The sequence below is a fragment of the Sinocyclocheilus grahami genome, unplaced genomic scaffold, assembly GCF_001515645.1.
Source record: "Sinocyclocheilus grahami isolate Dianchi unplaced genomic scaffold, SAMN03320097.WGS_v1.1 scaffold116.1, whole genome shotgun sequence".
In the NCBI taxonomy this organism is placed as follows: Eukaryota; Metazoa; Chordata; class Actinopteri; order Cypriniformes; family Cyprinidae; genus Sinocyclocheilus; species Sinocyclocheilus grahami.
In genome coordinates, this window is record NW_015505295.1 from 1,975,234 (window position 1) to 1,998,228 (window position 22,995).

At 35.9% G+C, this 22,995-nt stretch overlaps 3 protein-coding genes across 4 annotated transcripts in view; 2 read left to right on the plus strand and 1 right to left on the minus strand.

The window, feature by feature from the left end:
• The first annotated feature begins 1,860 nt into the window (after positions 1–1,860).
• On the plus strand, positions 1,861–7,813 carry LOC107589433 (CUB domain-containing protein 1-like). 2 transcript variants are annotated; one of them, XM_016277878.1, is made up of 8 exons: positions 1,861–2,073; positions 2,138–2,494; positions 2,584–2,949; positions 3,103–3,300; positions 4,378–4,758; positions 5,208–5,564; positions 5,700–5,784; positions 6,825–7,813. In XM_016277878.1, the coding sequence occupies exons 1-8, from the start codon at positions 2,070–2,072 to the stop codon at positions 7,372–7,374; spliced, it is 2,298 nt and encodes a 765-aa protein (XP_016133364.1). In that variant the 5' UTR covers positions 1,861–2,069; the 3' UTR covers positions 7,375–7,813. The 2 variants fall into 2 exon arrangements, with proteins under 2 accessions (XP_016133364.1, XP_016133363.1); XM_016277877.1 differs by having other exon boundaries at positions 1,986–2,494.
• Positions 7,814–12,660: 4,847 nt separating this feature from the next.
• Positions 12,661–16,137, minus strand: LOC107589490 (exosome complex component RRP42-like). The gene is made up of 5 exons (XM_016277938.1): positions 16,045–16,137; positions 14,283–14,290; positions 13,873–13,996; positions 13,613–13,768; positions 12,661–12,820 (listed from the first exon to the last, which is right to left on the minus strand). Exons 1-5 carry the CDS (start codon positions 16,099–16,101, stop codon positions 12,716–12,718), a joined length of 450 nt encoding a protein of 149 aa, XP_016133424.1. The 5' UTR covers positions 16,102–16,137; the 3' UTR covers positions 12,661–12,715.
• A 100-nt stretch (positions 16,138–16,237) lies between these two features.
• LOC107589434 (protein HGH1 homolog) overlaps positions 16,238–22,995 on the plus strand; it is a 12,215-nt gene continuing 5,457 nt past the window's right edge. Inside the window, exons 1-7 of the mRNA XM_016277879.1 lie at positions 16,238–16,304; positions 17,059–17,649; positions 18,297–18,397; positions 18,622–18,720; positions 20,635–20,726; positions 21,382–21,504; positions 22,396–22,598. Of these exons, the coding sequence (XP_016133365.1) occupies positions 16,300–16,304; positions 17,059–17,649; positions 18,297–18,397; positions 18,622–18,720; positions 20,635–20,726; positions 21,382–21,504; positions 22,396–22,572 (1,188 nt within the window). The 5' untranslated portion in view covers positions 16,238–16,299 and the 3' untranslated portion in view covers positions 22,573–22,598. The remainder of the gene's footprint in view (positions 16,305–17,058; positions 17,650–18,296; positions 18,398–18,621; positions 18,721–20,634; positions 20,727–21,381; positions 21,505–22,395; positions 22,599–22,995) is intronic.

A 22,995-nucleotide genomic window follows, 5' to 3' on the forward strand; every position in this document is an offset into this window, starting at 1 on the left:
CGACCTTCAAAGTGTTGCAGATGTATTGACGGTCAGAGCTGTGCAGATATAAGTGAGAATTATAAATTCTGGAGGATCTGTGTCTAATTTAATGGGTTATTTGAAAGTTTGGGTAACAGATTTTTTCTTTTTTTCAATGCCACGGATGCCTTAAAATGTACATCAAAACAAACTCACATTTGGGATTTCCATTGTATATCTTCCACATACATCTTTAACAGTTATGTTAAACAAATAACATGGTTAAAGGAATACTTTACCTGAAAATGTGAAAATGTACTCCGTCTCAGGCCATCTAAGATGTAAATGAGTTTTTCTTCAGCGGAACAGATTTGGAGAAATGTAGCATTGCATCACTTGCTCACCAATTAGATCCTCTGCAGTGAATGGGTGCCGTCAGAATGAGAGTCCAAACAACTGATAAGTCCATCAATGAATGTCTTGTAAAGTGAAAAGCTGTGTGTTTGTAAGAAACAAATCCATCATGAAGACATTTTTAGGTTTAAACCATTGTATCTGGCCAAAATACAAGTTCTCTATCCATAACATTGCTTTATGAAAACATCATCTTGTCAGAATTAAGTGGGAAACAGATCAAGCACCGTCCACAAGCAAAAACAGTCCAAAACAGTTCTATGTTATTGGTGGATTTTGGTGTGAGAGACAACAGGAGATGGACTTTTTCACTGCAGGAAACGTTATTATGGATTAGAACTTTGTCTGCTTTATAAGATGTTGATTGATGGATTTAGTTTAGAATATCTAGAGGCTGGAGAGGTGTGTGTTTTATAAATATTTGCGGATGTTGTAGTCATTCTCATGGGGTAATGTGAGACCGTGTGGATGTTTCTCTTCTGCGTTGTTTCTTCTGTTTTGTTGAAAGTTAGATTTGTGCAATCAAAATCATGTCTAAATTTGTAAACATCTTTCGATCAAGTGTGGTACGTGATCTCGATGCATTTGGCCAGCGTTTGAACAAAGTAGACTTTACCAACCAACATCTACGCCTAATTTCTAATAGGCACTATATGAAGCATTTGGACATTCTATCATGCACCAAACTTTCTGCAACGTCAGCATTTCTCAAGGTACATTTTTTTTCTTAATTAGGGAGGATCCCAGAATGCCTGACATGTGTAGTGTAATGCACGGCTATGTTCGTTCATGGACTCTTCCTGTTCAAACTTTTACCTTGTGTGAATCAGTTCTTTGTGTTTCTTTTTTTCTGTTTGCGTTCATGTGGGTTACAACTCTCTGCTTTATTCAAGCTGTTCGTTTACGTGGCTCTGTATTGATCGTTTTGTAGGGCAACTCTGTGTCCAAGAACAGTCTAGATGAATTAAATGCTTGATTTGAATTTTATTGCATCATTTTTCTAATGGAATAAGTCCAAATAAAGGCCTGTTCACAAAAAGCAAAAATAGTATAAAAGCAATAAACAAAAAGTCAGTCTAAACTGAGAGGGAGAGAAAGAGAGCGAAACACACAAAAAAACGGAAAGTAATTTTAAGGTAATAGCAACAAATATCTATTAATAAAAAATTATATATATATATATATATATATATATATAGGTAATAGCAACAAATATATATTAATAAAAAAATATATATATATATATATATATATATATATATTATATAAAATATATTGATTTTAGATTTTTTAATTTAAATTGTTAATATTTAATACATTTAATAACATTTAATTATTAATTTAATAATTTATACAGAATTTATTATAATAAAACATTATGTTTCTTAATACATAAATATAAAATTATACATTTTCAATACATTACTTTGCATTCCACAAATTTTGTAAAATACATATACAAATATTTATTTATTTTTGCAGAATGTCATAAAATAGAGGTGACCCCTGACTCTGGCACCATCGTAATCTTCAGCAAAAAGGCAGGACATGGTCTGGACTGTAGCGTGTGTAAGGATGAAGGTCTGTCTCAAACCTGTAACTCCAACCTCAGACTTACTGAAGCTCAGCCCACCACCGTAACTTTCAACTGCTCTCAGCCGGGGGACATCTTTAATGTGGAGATCAACCAAGAAATGGGTGAGTCACAACATGCAGATTCTGAATTATCCACTTGATACAAATCACTTAAATCTCTACACAGATTGCCCAACAACAGACTGCAGCATCAATGCAGTGCATCCGGATTCGACCCGATTCCTGGAGTTCACCAGAACCTTTACCTGGGATCTGAAGGTTCAGTCCGGCAAGGTGTTCCAGTTAGACTTCCCATCTCCAGGAATGAGACAGCTCAAGCCTTCAGAATCCTGTCCAGACAAACACACCTACACCATCACCGCATACCAGCGTGCAGGACCGGCCAACATCGGCTTGTTCTGTCGGAACGGTACCATCAGCCGTATCCAGGTCTTGTATAGAGGTCGAGTGACTCTGGAGGTTCCCAAAGGTACAGACCTGAACCCATCTGACTTCAAAGCGTCCATGGGACCAGCAGCAACAGGTTAGAATTAGTGATTTGAAACAAGAACATTTTCATTAGTGTTTAGCTTCTGATTGCAATAATTTTTCCCTTGTTTTTTGCATCTCTAGGAGTAGTTGAGATGGATGTCAAGCTGCCCAGAGGACCGTTTTCTGTTGATTTCTTTACTCCAAACTACGCCACAGGCTACTACGATGAACAAAAAATGAAGTGGAACTTTGCTCTTAAGCCTATGCACAATTTTACTGTTCGCTTTCAAAATTACGCTCCACCAGAATGCAAAAAGAAAACTGTTATGTGTGATTATGCACTGGGAGACAAGACTTCATTCACAATGGCCCCAACAGAAACTCAACCGGCTAATAAACAGGGAGATTTCAGCCTGACTCTGGCCAACTGTGATGTAAAGAAAGTGGCGAATGTTCCTGGGCTTTCCTTGAACTTCAACGTGGAGGTGTTCAGGAGTGGGACTCCATGTAAGGAAAAAATGAGCCTATAACTTTGGTTTTGTGTCTGAAATCATTGTTTTTGAGTTTGGCATCTTTTTAGGGTCAGTTTGGTACCTTGAATAGTTCATGCTTCTGAGTTGCTGATAAATAACATGCTGTTCATCTTCCTATTCTGTTCAGATCTTTGCACTGTGGATCTCCAGAACGAGGAGGGATTGAGTCTGCAAATAGAAAATAAAAACCCAGAGTCGTACTGTGAAATGAGCTTGAACTCTGTGATGCAGGAGAAAATAGTGGTTCCTGCGGGCACCAAAGCTGACCTGTCCTTCCTCGACTGCCCCGTGCAGGATCTGCAGCTGACAGCCACCAAAGTCATAGGTAACTACAAGCTAAGTTATATGTCACAATGTTAAAGAACCTTCTAACACAATGGAAAGGAAAATCTTTAGATTTAGAAAAAATACTTTGTTTGATCTGGCTTAAACTCATCAGAGAAGTAAAATCACACAGACTTCTCTTGTCTAGTCATTGCAACTGATGTGCTGACAGCTCTTCTGGCTGTTTTTGTTTTGTGGTATGTATGTTTTGCACTGTGGATCTCCAGAACGAGGAGGGATTGAGTCTGCAAATAGAAAATAAAAACCCAGAGTCGTACTGTGAAATGAGCTTGAACTTGAACGTCACCTGTGGTCTCAAATTTAATTCAGCATCAAGCAGAATATAGAATTTGAATGTAAGGTAATAAAATTAAAATCCTCTAATTTTTCAAAATCAACAGCATTTTATAGATGGATGGATAAATAGATAGATAGTATCATATTTTCAACTAAATAAAAATTCTATTTTTTTTGACACTTTAAAAAAAAAAAAAAAAAAAAAAAAATTTTTTTTTTTTTGACACTTTAAAAAAAAAAAAAAAAAAAAAAAAGATTTTATTCTGGTTAAGCTTTTATTTTATTTCAAGTAATGAAAATGTTTTGTTTGAATTAAGTTAATGATAATAACCCAGAAGAGGACTTCATTTTCCAGAATGTGTTGAATTTTCTTTGAATTGCAGTTCAGTGAATTCCAATTCAACTTCCTTTGGGGGTGTGGCCAATTAAATTCAAATTGAACTTGTGAATGGAAAAGGAGCTAGTTTTTTTTTTTTCACCGTACATTACAATATTTTTTTGTGGGATAGTATAGCAAGGATTTTAGACTTTTTTTTGACAAAAGTTCGAAACTCCCCAAAATGACAATTTTGAAAACCCTGAATGTCTTTCCAGAAAATCCATCTGTCCGATGTTAACATAAAACAAATCTATCAGTATTTGTGCATGGCAGCTTTTGATCCTTTTGCAGAAGTGATTTATATATTCATTAAATCACAATCTTGACAGAATCATTTTGAGATTCATTCACCACTTTATTTTGATTTGTTCGTCTTCTTCCCTTTCCTCAATATAATTATAGACTGTCCCAGTGTGTCTGCCCGTGATGTGACCGGGCCATCCCTCACCATTCCCACTCTGGACCCTAGCCTTCCTGTTCCCCTCCATCAGTTCACCTGGCTGCTCCGTTTGCGGGATCAAAGCACCGTGGATCTCATGTCTCCAAAGGGAAGCTACCTGCACCAGTCTCTGCCAGACAAGCAGTGTAACGAGAGAGTCTCGCTGCTGATCTCTGAGACCGAGGGCTCCAACATCGGCCAGTTTTGCTCTGCAGCTGAAGGCACTATCCAAAAAATCCAAATCAAAGGAAACGTTTCCATCACTTTAACTCCTAAAACCATAAAAGACCTGAGCCAGGAAAAAGGACCTTTCTTAAAATTCGGCATTAGTCCAGAGATCACGGGTAAGTACACTACTGGTCAAAAGTTTGGAATAATTATGATTTTATTTTCTCGGGTGTTTTTGAATGTCTCTTGCTGTATGCTTACCAAGCCTGCATTTATTAGATTACAAATACAGTAAAATATTATTACAGTTTAAAATAACAGTTTTCTATTTGAATATATTTTAAAGTGTAATTTATTCCAATGATGAAAAGCTGAATTTTTCCAGTCTTCAGTGTCACATGATCCTTCAGAAATCATTCTAATATTCTGATTTGCTGCTCAAGAAACATTTCTGATTATTATCAATGTTAAAAACAGTTGTGGTGCTAAACATTTTTGTGGAAACAATGAGACATTTTACAGTTTTCAAGATGCTTTTGATGAGTAGAAAGTTAACAAAGCACGAAGGCTTTACCCAGCAGAGAGCTGACAGTTTCATAGCAGTCTATTTCTGTTTTCTTCACAGAAAATGTCATCTACTCTGTATCGCCACTCATTTCTGGACCCATGTACTTTGCAACACCAAACTGGCCCGACGGCATGAATCCTTCCTCGTCCGCCTCATGGATCATCTACATTCCCCAAGAGTACAAGGCCGAGCTGTTGTTCTCCAACGTCAGCAAGCCCAAATGTGACTCAGGCCACACCGAGGTCTCGATCAGACCGCTGGACTCTCAAGACCAAACGCAGTCCTGGAGAGAAGATCAGAGCTTCACCGGCCCCGTTGTCCAACAGCAGAGCTTCTACCTGAACATGTCCAACTGTGAGCCCAAGAGCGACCGCTTCGCTGTGCTCTCAAAGATCAGTCTGCAGAAGGAAACCAGTAAGCAAAAGGCTTTCATTTCAAAGATTGTCTTCATTTTTTTGTGTTTGTTCATTCAACACATTCACATGGTTGTATTATTACTAGTATTACAGTAAAAGATAATCATTCCTACTGTTTTTCCTCTCTGTACAGAGAAGTTCCTGGGCATTATCTTGGCTATAGTCGGAGTGCTGTTGTTGGTAATCATCACACTTATAGTTGTGTGCGTCATTCGAAAGTGAGTCTGAATTTTCTTTGGTATTTGTTGCAAACATTTTAAATGTATATATTTTTTCTGCAACAAATGGATCATTGTGGCTATTGTTCCAAGTAGCAGCCTAAATCAGGCAATAAAATAAAATATATATTTAAATAAAAATGTAAACTGCATCATGCATACAGATAGCACAGTTAAATTACAAAAGAAAAAAAATCATAAACTATGTAGTTATGGCAATGTTTGGAATGGAATATACAGATTTTTACTAGTTTTAATAGTACAAGACTGTTTTTCCCTATGAAATTAATTTGTGTATTTTATGTTGCATATGCAACATTTCAAACCTGTGTTATTATTGGTAACTAAAACCATTATGAAAATGTCATTATTTGAAAAATTTATATAAAACTTTTATTTCATCTAGTTGCCAACATTTGTAAGTATAATTTAGTTTAGCTTGAATACTAAAATAACTAAAACTAAAAGACGCAACAAAATTACTAAAACTATAAGCAAGTTAAATCAAAGGGGACAATGTTACAAATATTTAGAAAAAAGTATATAGTCTATATAATAGTCTATTAATGATTCTAAAATAACACCGTTTTAAACATTGTCACTTGACATCACTGCATGCCTTGTTTAATTCAGTGCATTCCTTGCAATAATTATACTGTTCTTTTGCTTTTTTTCATCCCAATTTCATCCCAACATATCTGTTGGCAATCAGATGAAATAGTGAGTTAAAAAAAGACGTTTTGGCACATATACTACATATCTGAGTATTAAATGCATATAAAAATGTTAGTTTGTATACTACATACTGTAATAATAGTATAGTAGTATGCTATTCTGAACAAAGCTGAATTGAGTTTGAATTCAAATTCAATTTTGCCATTGCTTCTTGATATATTATGAACAATTTTTCAGATATTCAGATGTTTTCAGCTGACAAACATAAATCTAGAATTAAAATATGTAGTCTAGAATGTAGTTTAGTCCTGATTGTGTACTTTTAGAAATAATTAACATTTTCAAACTATTTTCTTCTCTTTTAGAAGGAAAAACAAACCTAAGACCAACAGGTCCTCCATCTATATGCCCAGAGGGAAACCTGTCCTCCCGGGTAACGCCGGCTTCCCAAAATCCAGAGCAGACAATGAGTCCCATGTCTACGCCTCTATCGATGACCCCACTATGTACGGACACCTTGTGGACAAGAACCAACTTGCAGAGGTTGACAATGGAGCCTGGAGCAACGGACATCAGGTGGACGCGTACCCTCCGTTCACGGGCCCCATGGACTCCATCCCAGCAGCTCCGGATTCATCTGCTGAATATTCGCTGGACAGAAGAGAAGGAGATGCTTTTCAGCCTTTCCTAAACCCACCCAACACCTTTAACCTGCCGAGGCCTCGCTCGCCGCTCATATCGCTGGGAAGCTTAGGATTCGAAGATCGCAGGATGATGGATAACGCGCTGAACACTTTCAAGAGTGTCGGGGGTATAAATCCCATTCGTCTGTCTGCGGATGAGTCCAGACTACAACCGCAAATGGATTCAGACTCGGATTCTTATCCTGAGCCAGAATACGAGGTGGCCATCTGAGAATGAGGATATGATTATTCGCCTGCTCGCCAAATACTTTCAGATTTTATTGGGAGAGCAGAAAAGCCATTGGCTGCAAGCCTGTGCATGTGCGCATACAAAGACAATGTTTTTATGTAGAGCTTTGAACTGATGGAAAAAGGCCACGCTCTCTCTCGCCGCCCTAGTGGTCGTGTGTGTATCTTGCATGTGTATTTTATTACAAATTTGGATTTAAAGGTTTTTAATGGGCTTGTAGCCTGAATGTACAGAATTAACGTTCTTGTCGGAGCCGTTTGAGAGCCGAACCTCTGGTAGAAGTGTGCCGTGACTTTCTCTAATGGATATTTTTTGTTTTAACAGTGATTGTATCCAGGCTACAGGTTTCATATGTTTGTTATTCAATTCTGTATGTTTACTTCATTCATTCCTAAAATAAATTCTCAGGTATTTTAATAGATGTTCCACACTGTTCAGAATGTATTAGGAATGAAGATAATCACACACAGACCACAATCACATTTTCTGCAATAGATTTGAAGAAAAATCAACAGAACTCTCTGGAATAGACATTAAAATGCATTTAACATTTTACACGGTAAAATTAGGAATGCACACCAATAAATTATTTTCATGTCATGTCTATAATTTTCATGGCAATCTGAAATAATCACCGTTCAACTGGATTTTATCAGGTGGCTGGACTTCTGTGTAAATATCATCAGAATTCAATAATCTCAAAGGGGTCATATGATGCTTTTTAAAAGATCATTATTTTGTGTATTTGGTGTAACAGAATATGTTGACATGCTTTAATGTTCAAAAAACGCATTATTTTTTAAATACTGTACATTATTGTAGGTCCTATATGCCCTATCAGAAACAAAGTAGTTTCGCTTTCACAACGAAACACAGCGTCACACACGGCGGGCTAGAGTAAGCAGAGGCCGGCAGGCTTGAGAATGGCACGGCCGGCGGATTCGACGAAGGAGGTTTTTGCCGGGTTTGCGGCAACCACATGTGATGACCCCGGGCTGGACTCCGCTTCGTCCACGGTGAAAGCCGATCCGGCGATCCACAGCGCAAAGTTGATGTATTTCCTCAGCGACCAGCACGGATCAGCTCCAGGCATGACGAAGCAGATATCGTCCTCTTTTGGAAGACCAAACAAAGTAGTCTCACTTTCACAACGAATCACACAGCGTCTTCACGACATGGCGGTGGCAACAACAATACTACAGCGAGAATAAAAGTTACGCCTTCTTTCTTTGCATGAACATTTGGGTGGCGTTATGCAAATCTTCCCATATCGACATCGTGACATCATATGACCTCTTTAAAGTTGTATAGTCTTATGAAATAACACATATTTGTCTCAAGATTTCCTCATACATCAAACACTGGACGACATCTGACTCAATGTTCTCCAGGGAAAACACAAGCTGAAAAAATCATCAAAAGTGACACGTGGAGGCCATGTATAAACTTATGTAAGTGTATAAACTTTAATCCAAACAATAAGTCACAGTCTACAGTAACATTTAGTTTTTTTGAGCGCAAGGGCCAAACAGAATCCCATTTTTTTCAGTTAGACTAGGTTAGAAATCTTGTCTAGATGCTTCACTAATGCAGATGGATTTAAGGTGTGATGAGGAAACTCTGTGAAGTTCTCACTAGTCTGCAGGGCCTGCTTCTCCTTTAGAAGATTCAGTTCCACCACAATGTCATTGATCTGCTGTTGCAGGTCCACCAAAGCAGCGCTGGCTCGAGTAACCGAGTCTTATAAATAGAGATCTTAGGATGAATTACAGGAAAAAAACAAACTATTTGACCCGAAAATTATGCATGAAGTCAATGAAGCCTATTTTAAAACCATTAAGATTTTGTAATTTATACTGATTTAAAAAAGTGGTATGGTAATGAGAATCACCATAAATAAATAAATATGTAATTTTTCTTTAATATATTGAAGACATTTTAATAAATGTAATTAAATTAACTTATATTCTTTATTAAATTATTTATATCATGATTATTGATTAAATTAAAAAATAGCGATCATTAAGTTGTATTTTAATTTATTTTAAAACTTGAGAACCTTGAGAATCAATTGTATTAAACTGATTCAAATTAGTTATGTTAAGATTAAAAACACACCCAAATGTATTAAACATATCAATGCTTACCGGGTAGGAAACTGAGTTTACTTTTCTTCAAACAGCAACTTTGAAAGAAAATATGCTTTGCACAGTGATGCTCTGCAACTTTTTCAACATTTAGAATTCACACAAAGCAGATGAAACTCAACAAAAATGAGCAAAAATCATCCCGTCTCACCTTTTTTTGGCATTGGGTTTCTTTTTGGGAGCATTCTGCTGGTGTGAGGTGTGTGTGAGGAGCAGCAAGACCCCCAGCAGAAGACAGTCATCTCTGAGTCTCATGGTGAAGTCTGGAGAATGAGGAGAGATCTCTGCTTCTCAGCTTAGCTCCTCATACACCTCACACACACACTCAACAATCCTCACGCTTAAAGTGCATGGCTGGAAGTGTTACATAAACTACACACCGTGTGCTGGATTCACACAGAATACATTTTGTGAATTATGTCCTCCAAGCTAAATTCAAGTATCATATATTAAAACAAGAGTCAATTAACTGTATATAACAAAAGTAGAACTTAATTAAAAAGTTGAATAATGTTCTCTAGACAAGAATAGGACAGTGTAATTGTTTTTTTTAATACTTATTTAAAAAAAAAAATTAATTACATTAACTGTTGCCCAGAATAGTCTGATTTTTGTCACCTTCAACATTTTTGTGGCATAATTAATTTTGTTTTAGTTAATTATTTTTCCTTTTCAAATTTTGCTAAAAGTATGTGGAAATAAACTTGTTTCAAATGTGTGGTCTCATTCCAAAATAAATTATTAGATAAAAAATCAACAGTGGAGTTATTTATATTAGAGTGTATATACATACATACATATATATATATATATATATATAGGCAGTTTTTAAGTGTGACAACAAGCCCCGGTTTCTTTGCTCAGTATGTTTTCCCACTCATTTAAAGCAATGGTTCACCCAAAAATTTTAATTCTATCATGGAAGTCAATGGGAACCAAATCTTCAGTTACCGACATTCTTCAAAATATTTTATTTTGTGTTATTTCTTGGGCGGACTATCCCTTTAAAAAGCTCATATGAGTTATATTGCAGATTATAAACCTGGACTCATATTTAGAATGAAATGACTGACTCAGAAAAGCAGGTTCTCAAATTGCTTAATACACATCGAGAGTCCTGGAGCATTTAAGGTCTCCTCAGGACACATTTCCCATCATGCATTCTTCTCATGTATGATATTGTTATCTGTGCAGATTGCTGCGGTTTGTTTTGGATTCACCGTGCCACAGGAAGAAGCAAAGCTATTATGGGATGGAATATATCCAGGCTCACAGCCGCTGGATGTTCCTCAGACGACACGTCCTGCTGGACACTGGTGTGAGCTCAACACCATCCCAGGAAAAATGACAACTACAGCACCTGTGAACTTACAAAAGTCTCTGAATATTCCACAAATGTATACGACATTTTTTTTTTAGCTAATATTCGCAATTAAATCAAATATCCTTTCTAGAACAAATGAAAAAAAAAAAAAAAAGAATACACCAACATAACAAGTGTATTAATTTGTATGACAAGTTGAAAATTTGCGGAAAATTTACTCACCCTCAGGCCATTCAAGATGTAGAGGAGTTCGTTTCTTTAACAGATATGGAGAAATATATAGCATTACATCACTTGCTCACCAATGGATCCTCTGCAGTGAATGGGTGCCGTCAGTCCAAACAGATGATAAAAACATCACAATAATCCAGAAGACTCCAGTCCATCATTTAACATCTTGTGAAGCGTAAAGCTGTTTGTTTTTAAGAAATAAATCCATTGACATTTTTAACTCCAAACTGATGTTGAAATGAGTCTTCTATCCATAATATTGCTTTCTCCATTGAAAAAGTCACCTCGTCTGAATCAGGATAGAAATATGAACAGATTTTGTTTAAAAGCAAAACAGTCCATGTTGGTGGATTTTGATGCGAGATGACAATTGTGGGGGAAGTCGTGGCCTAATGGTTAGAGAGTCGGACTCATAACCCAAAGGTTGTGGGTTCGAGTCTCGTACCGGCAGGGATTGTAGGTGGGGGGGAGTGAATGTACAGCGCTTTCTCCCACCTTCAATACCATGACTGAATATACCACCGAACCCCAACTGCTCCCCGGGCGCCGCAGCATAAATGGCTGCCCACTGCTCCGGGTGTGTGTTCACAGTTTGTGTGTGTTCACTGCTGTGTGTGTGTGCCCTTTGGATGGGTAAATGCAGAGCACTAATTCCGAGTATGGGTCACCATACTTGGCCACATGTCACTTCACAACAGAGAATGGACTTTTTCTCTGGAGAAAGATGGATTATGGACTTGTATTTTAGCTGAAAGCAACATTGGATTTATTTACTACAAACACACAGCTTTTCTCTAAAAATGACGTTAATTGATGGACTGGAGTCGTGAGGATTATTGTGATGTTTTTATCAGCTGTTCTGACTCTCATTCTGACGGCACCCATTCACTGCAGAGGATCCACTGGTGAGCGAGTGATGCAATGCTAAATTTCTCCAAATCTGTTCAGATGAAAAACAAACTCATCTGCATCTTGGATGACCCGAGACCGAGTACATATTCAGCAAATGTTCATTTTTTGGGTGAACTATTTCTTTAAGGTTTCTGGGTATTTTGTTCTACTCCTCTATTAAATTCAGGTATTAAAAAAACATCAAGTGCTCAAATTTCTCTCAAACAGCTCAAAACGTACATAGGAAAAAAAATCTGATTTGAGAGAAGAATCATTTAACATTCAGTCATCTGTTAAACAGCAGTCTGAGGGCTAGTCTGGGTTCCGTCATTAAAAGGACAGCTGGAAAAATGAAAACAAAAACAGCATGTTATATAAGCTCACAGTAGACGGGATTCTATGTTAGTTGACGTTTATAAGCAGGACATGACAAACGTCATAGACAATTTAGCTCATTTATTTGAAAAACAACAACAAAAAATCTGATTTGAGAGAAGAATCATTTAACATTCAGTCATCTGTTAAACAGCAGTCTGAGGGCTAGTCTGGGTTCCGTCATTAAAAGGACAGCTGGAAAAATGAAAACAAAAACAGCATGTTATATAAGCTCACAGTAGACGGGATTCTATGTTAGTTGAAGTTTATAAGCAGGACATGACAAACGTCATAGACAATTTAGCTCATTTATTTGAAAAACAACAACAAAAAAAAAAAGGTACAAAACAGGAAGCTATCCGAGGAATCCCACTTTCTGCCGTTTCTTGCCAAGACTTTCTTCTTTCTGCAGCAGCTCCATGAGAGGCGCATGAAGAGCCTTGCCCACACGCTTCCCAGCCTATAACACGAACACACGATAACAGTCAACAGAAACTCCTAACCAGGAGACAAGCATTTTTTACACAAATGAAAAACACCTGGTTTCAAATGAAAGTGTGAAAACATACAGTTGTTAGCTCCAGTCTGACTCACTGTCTGTTCTGATATAGAAGCAGACATAAACAGCACCAGCTGCATGAAATTCTCTAATATAGCACCAAAGTTTAACCCTATAAAGCCTACTCTATCATATTTATTTCACAAAAATTTTGAAGGCCTCTAAATTTATATTTCTAGAAATATTTCAAGAACTGAAGAAGAAAACATTTTTTTATATATATATATATATATATAAATAAATAAAATCATGGATAATCAAGTTGTTTCATCTTACTAAGACATATCATTGGGAAATATAGAATGACAATTAATATTTATATGATTTTTGCAAGTAGTCCTTTACGCTGTTATAAAACTATCAGAATAGAATCTTACTTTTTGTCCATATAAATATCAGCATTAGATCATACTGTATGAGCAATAAAAGCCTGATGTATCAAATAAGATACTCCACAAAAGACACACATGCAAACTTTTTTTCTGTAAAAATTATTTTATATTTTGTCTAAAGGTTCAATAACCTGTTCCATAAATTTTTATTTTATTTTTTATTAATAGTCAGATTTTTCTGACTGTTATTTCATATGTCAGGCTTTACAGGGATAATAATAATTGTAGTTAGGGATTTGAACAAAAGTGATGCCTTAGAAAACACTACTAATAATTAGAACAACAAAAATAATTATCTAACCTCTGTCATCTCAAAGATACTTTCTGGGTCCAGACTTCCTCCTCCCATTTTCCTGACGCACGTGACCGTCCCTCTGTGTGTGACTGAAATCAGGAGACTGGCCACAGAGCAGGCCTTTTCCTGTAGCGTGGCGTCCACCACATGTCTGTGACCAATCTGAAACACACACACACACACATCCGATATATAAAAGCTACAGAAATACAGAACTGCACGTGAGATGAGTGCATTGTGGGTAACAGCTCCAGGCTGTGCTGTACCTTGCAGAGGGTTACGATACACGGCACATTTTCCACATTGAGCCGCATGCAGTCGTAAGGGTCGTCTGACAACTCCATCTCCTTCACTCCCTCCTCATCCTCAGATAAATGCACTTTGGGAATTCTGTTTGGGGGAAAAAGGGAAAGGGGATGCAGATAAGTTCCTCATTGTTTATTTGGGGTTTCCACCATGTTTAAGCAGTGAATTTCAATGACTTTTCCAATTAGGATTACTGCATAAAGGCTTTTAAAAACATTTTATAGAGACTCCCAGGGTGGATCGATATTTGTATCTGGCATATTAATCCTGGGAATGTATATGCTTTAATGGTTAAATGTTTAAGTATAAATAAACAACATGTTCAAAACACAAATGTCCTGAGTTTACGGTTTACTTTTAACGGGAAAACCTCTTAAACTAAACTAACATAGTTAGAAAATATTGTAGAGTATAACAAAAAAAAAATCATTAGAGAAATTTCTATGACTTTTTGAGGCCTGGAAACAATGTTGCTATTGTTATCTAAAACTATTAAAAATAACTTTTGTTAAATGAATTAAAGCTGAAAGAAAATAAAATATTAGATGAAAAATTTTAACTTGATTTATTTGAAACATTTTACAGCATCAAAGACTATATTTATGGCAAACTGAAAAATAGCAAGATTTAAACAGTCTTAATAACAATACTTCAATGAATAGTATAAAATAAATGAACAATATTATTAAATAATAAAATCAATAAATACATAAAAATTATATTCAATCATTCTCAAATATATATGATGAAATGTATAGTATTTCCCCAAGAGAAAAGAAAAGCCCCCAAAAAATGTCTATTAAATGTACCGCGAGTAAAAAAAAAAAAACAAATTACTAAAATGACAAAAAAATGTTTTATAAAAATGAAAAAAAAAATAACTAAAAGCACACAAATAAAATATTAATAAATACTATAACAGTATATAAGTAATATTAAAAAATAGCACTGCCTGCCACAGTTTTAACATTGTCCAGATAAGTTCCTCATTGTTTATTTGGGGTTTCCACCATGTTTAAGCAGTGAATTTCAATGACTTTTCCAATTAGGATTACTGCATAAAGGCTTTTAAAAACATTTTATAGAGACTCCCAGGGTGGATCGATATTTGTATCTGGCATATTAATCCTGGGAATGTATATGCTTTAATGGTTAAATGTTTAAGTATAAATAAACAACATGTTCAAAACACAAATGTCCTGAGTTTACGGTTTACTTTTAACGGGAAAACCTCTTAAACTAAACTAACATAGTTAGAAAATATTGTAGAGTATAACAAAAAAAAAATCATTAGAGAAATTTCTATGACTTTTTCAGGCCTGGAAACAATGTTGCTATTGTTATCTAAAACTATTAAAAATAACTTTTGTTAAATTAATTAAAGCTGAAAGAAAATAAAATATTAGATGAAAAATTTTAACTTGATTTATTTGAAACATTTTACAGCATCAAAGACTATATTTATGGCAAACTGAAAAATAGCAAGATTTAAACAGTCTTAATAACAATACTTCAATGAATAGTATACAATAAATGAACAATATTATTAAATAATAAAATAAATAAATACATAAAAATTATATTCAATCATTCACAAATATATGATGAAATTTATAATATTTCCCCAAGAAAAAAGAAAAGCCCCCAAAAAATGTCTATTAAATGTACCGCGAGTAAAAAAAAAAAAAAAAAATTTAAAGTTGAAGTACTAAAATGACAAAAATTTTTTATAAAAATGACAAAAAAAAAACTAACTAAAAGCACACAAATAAAACATTAATAAATACTATAACAGTATATAAGTAATAAAAAAAATAGCACTGCCTGCCACAGTTTTAACATTGTCACATTAACAAAATTGCAAAAACATAAACATGTATTTTGAAATGAAAATGAAAACTGGAAATATAACAATACAAGCTAATTCAAAATATTAATAAATACTACAATAGTATGTAAATAAAAATATAGCTCAATATGCATATACACATGCATATGTCTAAATTCCATGTACAGTACTTCATGTTTTACTATTATGACCACCAGATAGGCTACAGAATAGGGGCTTTTTCGGATGTTCAAATTATTTCTTTCATAACACGTTTAATAGAACTAAAAAATGTTTTACTTACTCGAACTCCATGCATAATATAAACCTTCTCCGCTTCGCTTACTTGAACTGCTGCCATGTTTCAAACACACGCAGCACACAAAGCGCGAGAAGAAGACTGCGAAGGCGGAGCTTGGAGTTAATCGCCCAATCATATGCCAGTGCGTAAAAAGGAGGGCGGGAAGATTTGAGTAAACCGTATTCCGATTGGATAAGCGACATGTCAATTCCTACAGCAGGAACTAAGTTCAACGCACGTGTGTTCTGTATATCGTGAATGTGGTAAGTATATTCTATTTCGACAAATAATTGAATGAAAACGAGATGATTTTGTTTTATACCACATATTTAAACATGCTTTTTATAGTCGTAGATCGCTGATCAGGTCAGATTTTTGGTTTTGCATATTCAGTTGAATAGTGTAAACATGTAATGATCAGTGGTTATGATTATAATTTTGAAGGATTGTAGTGCACAAACTGTACTATCGTGATAAATTTGGACTCTGTACTAAACACTGTACTGTGTTGCCATGATACAGTGATGGTGATATCATGGCATTTTGAGATACACTAAGGCAGGTTTTTTCAATATTTCAGATGCCAAACACCGGCGAAAATGATTACCCTCGTACGATCCAAAAATGTATAGTTTCTTAAAAGATTATATATTTGTCTAAATATTGCTTGGAAAATATTGAGTTTAAATTAAGTAAATTATTACGCTTTTTCATCTCATTATAGCACTGTACTGTAAAATGTGTTGTTTTCTTATTTTAATCAAATTTTTATTTATCCGTTTATTTATTTTAATCGACATTTTATGCTATATATTTTAATTTAATCAAATTCTTATTTTTATTTGTATTCTGATTCTAGCGTATACAATTTTTCTACTCATTATATCGCTTTACTATTAATGTATTTATTTATTTTAATCCAATTTTTGTTTATTTGTATATTTTTTTTGTGCGATTCTAGCTGTCTAAAGGTTATGATTAAGCTAGTGCTTAGACTGTCTGTGTTTTCTTTTGCAGTTTGAATAAAAAAAACAAGAATCTGAGTCTGTCAACAGACCTAGCCACAATGCTTAGTGATGGTGAAGCTAAAGAACTGCTGTCATTTCTCACTCTGGAGATGAGAGCTGATGTCAAAGGTCAGGCCACGGGATACATCCTGGGCCTCACAGGAAACCGGGATGGGTGCCGGTACCTGCGGTCCAAGCCAGACTTTCTCAAAGCCTTGGTGACCCTGACCCGCGACCCTTCCATCACCATTGTCAAGGACTGTTATCATGCCCTGATTAACCTCTCAGCGGACGAGACTCTTCACCAGCCTTTGGTCAAAGAGACGGACTTGCTGGCCATACTGTTCCAGAACCTCCTGGACCCGGAGTATATGTTTGCGGATCGGATCTGTACTATCCTCAGTAACCTGAGCCGACACGAGCGGACGTGTAGAGATGTGTTCAGCGCTCTGCAGGAGCAGAAGATCGGACTGGACAAAGTGGTGGAGATCTTCTGCACGGAGGGATTCAATAAGAAAGCTTCACTTCATTATCTGGGACCCCTGCTGTCCAACCTCACACAGCTGCCCGAGGCACGCCACTTCATTCTGGACAAGGACAGGTAAGCTGTACTGATAATACTACAGTACTGAATGATTACATACAAAATTACACTCTACTAATCATAGTACTATTTCCAGATCCATGGTATGCGTAAAAACATTATATATTTCACGATAGAAACCCTATTATATTAGCATAGTACATCTATAAAAATATGGTATTATCATTAGTACAGATAAAAAAAAAACATAATATTACACTAGTACATGTCTTAAAACATATTATGGTATGGATTAAAAAATATGATATTAGCATGGTACATATCCAAAAACATGGTATTATCATGGTGTGGATATAAAAACTAACAAAACATTGGTATCATCATGGTACGTGTCAAAACCCCCCACAATATTACCGTAGTACATGTTCAAAATATGGTATTATCATGATATGTGTAAAAACAAAAAAAGGCATATTCATCATGGTACGTGTCAAAACCCCCCACAATATTACCGTAGTACATGTTCAAAATATGGTATTATGATATGTGTAAAAACAAAAAAAGGCATATCACCTTGGTACATGTCCAAAATATGGTATTATTATGGTTTTGTCAAAAAACATTATATTACCATGGTACATCTCCAAAAGCAGTGGTACTAGATAGTATGGCATTAATAAAGTGTTTCATACGTGTTTCTACAGGTGTGTGATTCAGAGGCTCCTGCCGTACACACAGTACGAGGAATCGAGCACCAGGCGAGGAGGGGTGGTGGGAACGCTCAGAAATTGCTGCTTTGACTATAGTAAGAGTGATTCTTATTTCTTTAAATTATATCTCAACGCTTGAGATTGGCTTAGTAATCTATGGTAATACCGTCTGCTAAATGAATAAATGTAAATGTAGAGAGCATGTGATTTGATTGCTGCAAATGTCATAATTGAAAGCAAAGCCAATGCAAAAATACGTCAAAGACAAATGAACAAAAATGCATTTAATTCTCATTAAACATGCCTTTTGTCCATACAGCTCATCATGAGTGGTTGCTCAGTGATGCGGTGGATATTTTACCATACCTTATATTACCATTGGCTGGACCAGAGGAGCTCTCAGAGGAAGAGAATGAAGGTGATGCTTTTTACATCATCTGATGTTTATGCCCTCCAGGGGCCTGTTCCATAAAACAAGTTTACCAAATAAGCCAGGCTTATTTTAGTAAGTCTAACTTATTTTGAACCAAATCAACAGACTAGAAGTCAGACTAACTGAAATAAACCTGGCTTATTTGGTAAACTTGTTTTATGAAACATGTAGCATGATGGTAGACGAACAAATTCAGAGTTACAGGATTAGTTTCGAGTTGACAAAACCAAACCACTCCAATCCAATCCAGCATTATTGGTACCATGATGCTGATCATCAACTTTCTTTGTCTGATGCTGATCATCAACTTTCTTTGTCTGATGCTGATCATCAACTTTCTTTGTCTGATGCTGATCATCAACTTTCTTTGTCAGCTCAGGCTCATCAACTTTCTTTGTCTGATGCTGATCATCAACTTTCTTTGTCAGCTCAGGCTTTGATCCGGAGTTTGTGGAGCACGTGCACGTGAATGTGTGACATCATGGTGAACAGCCAATCGCAACACAGCAAGTGTGATTCACTTCTCGCCAGAGAGCCAGCCAGATTCAAAACTCTTTTGTTAAAGGTTAAGAGATTAAAGAATAGGAGGAAGTTAAACGCATTTACACTGAAGTACTTGTCCATGAAAGAGGACAAATAAAAGAAATGATCTTGCTCTATTAGTGCAGTCACAAGTGAATCTTGTGAAGTTAGTTTATATAGTTGTCGATAATAGCGATAGACTCGAACATGTAAGGTCATGCAGCCATTTTTAAAGTGTTATCTATTGATTCTACCACTTATATTACATATGATCTCATCTGTATATATTAATATTCATTTAAAATAAATGCTTTATAATAATTGTTAAACTAAAAGTACTTGTGTGTAATGGATTAATAATAATATAAATCATATTATAATTATATAAATCATGTAAATTGTAATTATCATTAAAGCCAGACAATTTTGTTGTATTTTTAAAGGTACTTTATAATGACCCTTAATTTGTAGGAAGAGAAACTGGGGGAGTGACTTTTTTTGCGTCAGACGTGTCACTTTACTCACATCTGATTGGTCCAATTTCAGTTTGAGATCTCTTACCCAGAACATAAGCTGCCCCAGAGCAGGCTAGCTGTGCAGTGTAAGTCACTACGGCAATGAACGCAGCTAAAAGCCAAGCCACTTTCATGGCACATAAAACCCAGGATTGGTGCAAACTAAACTGAAACTTATCTGGCTAGCCTGCTAATCCGGCTTCATGGTACAGGCCCCTTATTCAAGAACGACTTTTGTTTTGTTTTGATTTTTGTTTGTAGTGTAGAAACCAAAAAGCAATACGTTTCTTTCGTTTGTCCAGTAGGTGGTGCTGTTTACTCATTTTGATGATGCACAGGTTGAATGTTAATAGGAAAATGGACTGAACAAAGTGGAAATACCACCATTACAGCAGGAAGGTGTGAATTTGCTAGGCCAGAATCTTTGTTCAAAGTTTCCGGTTTCATGTTTGAAGAGTTTATATGCACCATATTTTCCACTTGTGCATAATGCCTTTCTGACCAAAAATAGGAGAGAAAATGTATTAGTTAAGAAGTGACCTTATAAGACCTTTCTGAAATCCTTTCAAAGTCTGTATAACTATAGCCCAAACATACAATCGAACTTAATAAGAGTATGTTTGAACTGTATAATTGGCAAGCATGATTTTTTACTAATGCTTATCCTAAAGGTTTGAGATTTGAACAAACTCTGAACCCAGCATATTAAGAGACATGCTGTTTCTATTCTAAGCGATAGGATTATGACCACTTTTCCTTCTTAAAATGTTTTAGAGGTGAAGTGTTTGATTATCGTGACGCTATTTTAACAATACAACAATTGCATACTTTAGATTTCATTGATTTTTATTTGCATTTACAGGTTTGCCTGTGGACTTGCAGTACCTGCCAGAGGATAAAAAGCGAGAAGATGATCCTGATATCCGCAAGATGCTCTTAGAAACCCTGATGCTTGTAAGAACAGCATCTCAAATCTTTCATTTATTTTATCTAGCATTTGCCTGTATTGAAGTAAATGACTTATACAACCATTCAAATATTTGGGGTCAGTATGATTTTTTTAAACATTTTTGAAAGTCTCTTATGCTCATCAAGGCTGCATTTATATGATCAAAAATACAGTAAAACAGTATCATTGTAAAATATTATTACAATTTAAAATGTTCTATTTGAATATTTTAAAATGTAATTTATTCCTGTGATGCAAAGCTGAATTTGAGCATCATTGCTCCAGTTTTCAGTGTCACATGATCCTTCAGAAATCAAATTTGCTGATTTGTCGCTCAAGAAACATTTCTTCTTATGATGTTTACTGTTGAAAACAGTTGTGCTACTTCATATTTCTGTGGAAACCATACTACATTTGTAAGGATTCTTTAATGAATAGAAAGTTCAAAAGAACAGCATTTATTTGAACTAGAAATATTTTGTAACATTATGAATGTCATTACTGCCACTTTTAATCAATTTAATAGGTCCTTGCTGTATAAAAGCATTAATTTCTTTCAAAACTATTTTGGAATGTGGGGTATTATCACTATATTTTTCTTCCTTTATGTACGTATGGCTATTCTTTAGTTCAGTTTCTTAATGATCTGTTCATATTCAGCTTACAGCTACTAAAGTGGGCCGACAGATTATGAAGAACAAGAACGTGTATCCCATCATGAGAGAGTTTCACAAATGGGAGAAGGATCCACATGTGATTTCAGCCTGTGAGAAACTCATCCAGGTATGAAAACATTTAAGGCAGCAATGCATGTATCATTCGAGGATAAAGCAATCCCAGAATACATTGCAATGAGCTTGGTGAAAAAAAACGAATTCAAGATGGCAGACAAGTTGATATTACGAGACTATTTTATCCAATATTTGTGGGCGCAGTGTGTTGTCAATACTTAGTGTAACACATTATTAGCTCATTAGGTTCAAATCAATGCAGTTCCATACAAATTACACGATTGCATCTCTATTGCATCACTTTTGCAAGATCGTCACATGCAACGTTTGCTGTAGATGTGGATTGTTGTGCTTTGGAAGACCCCAGACAGTAGGCAGATCAGTTCCAGTTCTCAAAAACCAGGATTTATGAGTTTGGTCGAAAAAAAGCAAGAGACACTAATTTGGTGGAAAAAGCCTGTTCCTTGCACCGTTGCAGGCGTATATTTGGGTACAGCCCCATGGAAAAGATGTCACAGGGTCTCCTATTAAAGCATGATATTCTCCATAACGTCTGGGAGATCCCTTTTGAACTCCAGGCCAGAAGCAGTGGTTCGGCCGTTTGCCTCAACCCAACCATTTTAATTAGCGTCAATAAAACAGCTAATATGCCAAGCGCAGAACGAGGCTAATATTTATCCAGGATTAATGGGCGCTTTTTCATAATGCAGCAGTTTTTAACTAACACGACTTTAACAGCTACAACTCAAGTTACTGAAGTTTTTCCATGTTGTCGGGTTCCCGAAATTGCTACTTGGGAATGACAGTAAAAGTGAAGTGCTGTCTGGCATCTCATTAGCTCCAGTCCTGCGTCATTACCACTTTTCTCTCGATATGCGACTCTGACGGAACATATTGAGGTCCATTAAGGTTTCATGTGCAATTTTGTGTGTCTTTGATTAAGGTTTTGATTGGAGACGAGCCGGAGGCAGGAATGGAGAATCTGATGGAGGTGGAGATTCCCAAAGACGTGGAGGAAAAACTGAAGGAACTGGACACCAAAGAGCAGGAACAAATGGAAAAGGACAAACAGGAATCTGAGAAGCAGCTAAAAGAATCTCCAGAGGGCCTGGAGAGATAAACCGACATCAAAGCCAATAAACAAAACTTTACTTCCACAAAGTTAAATGTCCAGCATCACTGAATAAAAGGCTCTGCATGAGATACCTGAGGATCATGATGCATAGAAAATATTAGATTCTAAATGCACAAACCTGGTTATGGAAGAACATAGTTGGTTTCTTTCTGGTTCAAGCTGGTTTATGTAGTTGCACATTCCATTAGCAGGTGGAGACCTGTTAAACCATCTTGGATAAGAGACCATGTGGTATGACTAGGTCATACAAACTTAAAGTGGTTTGTTGCTGGTCCAAGCTGGTCTAGTTTGGATTGTCAACCACCTAAATCAGCATGAAGCAGCTACAAACCAGCTCAAAAACAAAGAACCCACCTTAAATTGTGTTTAGATTTTCCAGCAGGGTTAAAGACTTTGAATGCCCATTAG

Excerpts from the sequence above, each read along its gene's own strand:
- LOC107589433 (XM_016277877.1), top strand. The coding sequence starts at position 2,050 with ATGTGGAGATCAACCAAGAAATGGGTGAGTCACAACATGCAGATTCTG. Across the intron at positions 3,301-4,377 it reads GACAGCCACCAAAGTCATAG|ACTGTCCCAGTGTGTCTGCC; the intron begins GTAACTACAAGC and ends ATATAATTATAG. Across the intron at positions 5,785-6,824 it reads GTTGTGTGCGTCATTCGAAA|AAGGAAAAACAAACCTAAGA; the intron begins GTGAGTCTGAAT and ends CTTCTCTTTTAG.
- LOC107589490 (XM_016277938.1), bottom strand. The coding sequence starts at position 16,101 with ATGGCAGCAGTTCAAGTAAGCGAAGCGGAGAAGGTTTATATTATGCAT. Across the intron at positions 13,769-13,872 it reads GTATCGTAACCCTCTGCAAG|ATTGGTCACAGACATGTGGT; the intron begins GTACAGCACAGC and ends TGTGTGTTTCAG. Across the intron at positions 12,821-13,612 it reads GTATCTTTGAGATGACAGAG|GCTGGGAAGCGTGTGGGCAA; the intron begins GTTAGATAATTA and ends TTCGTGTTATAG.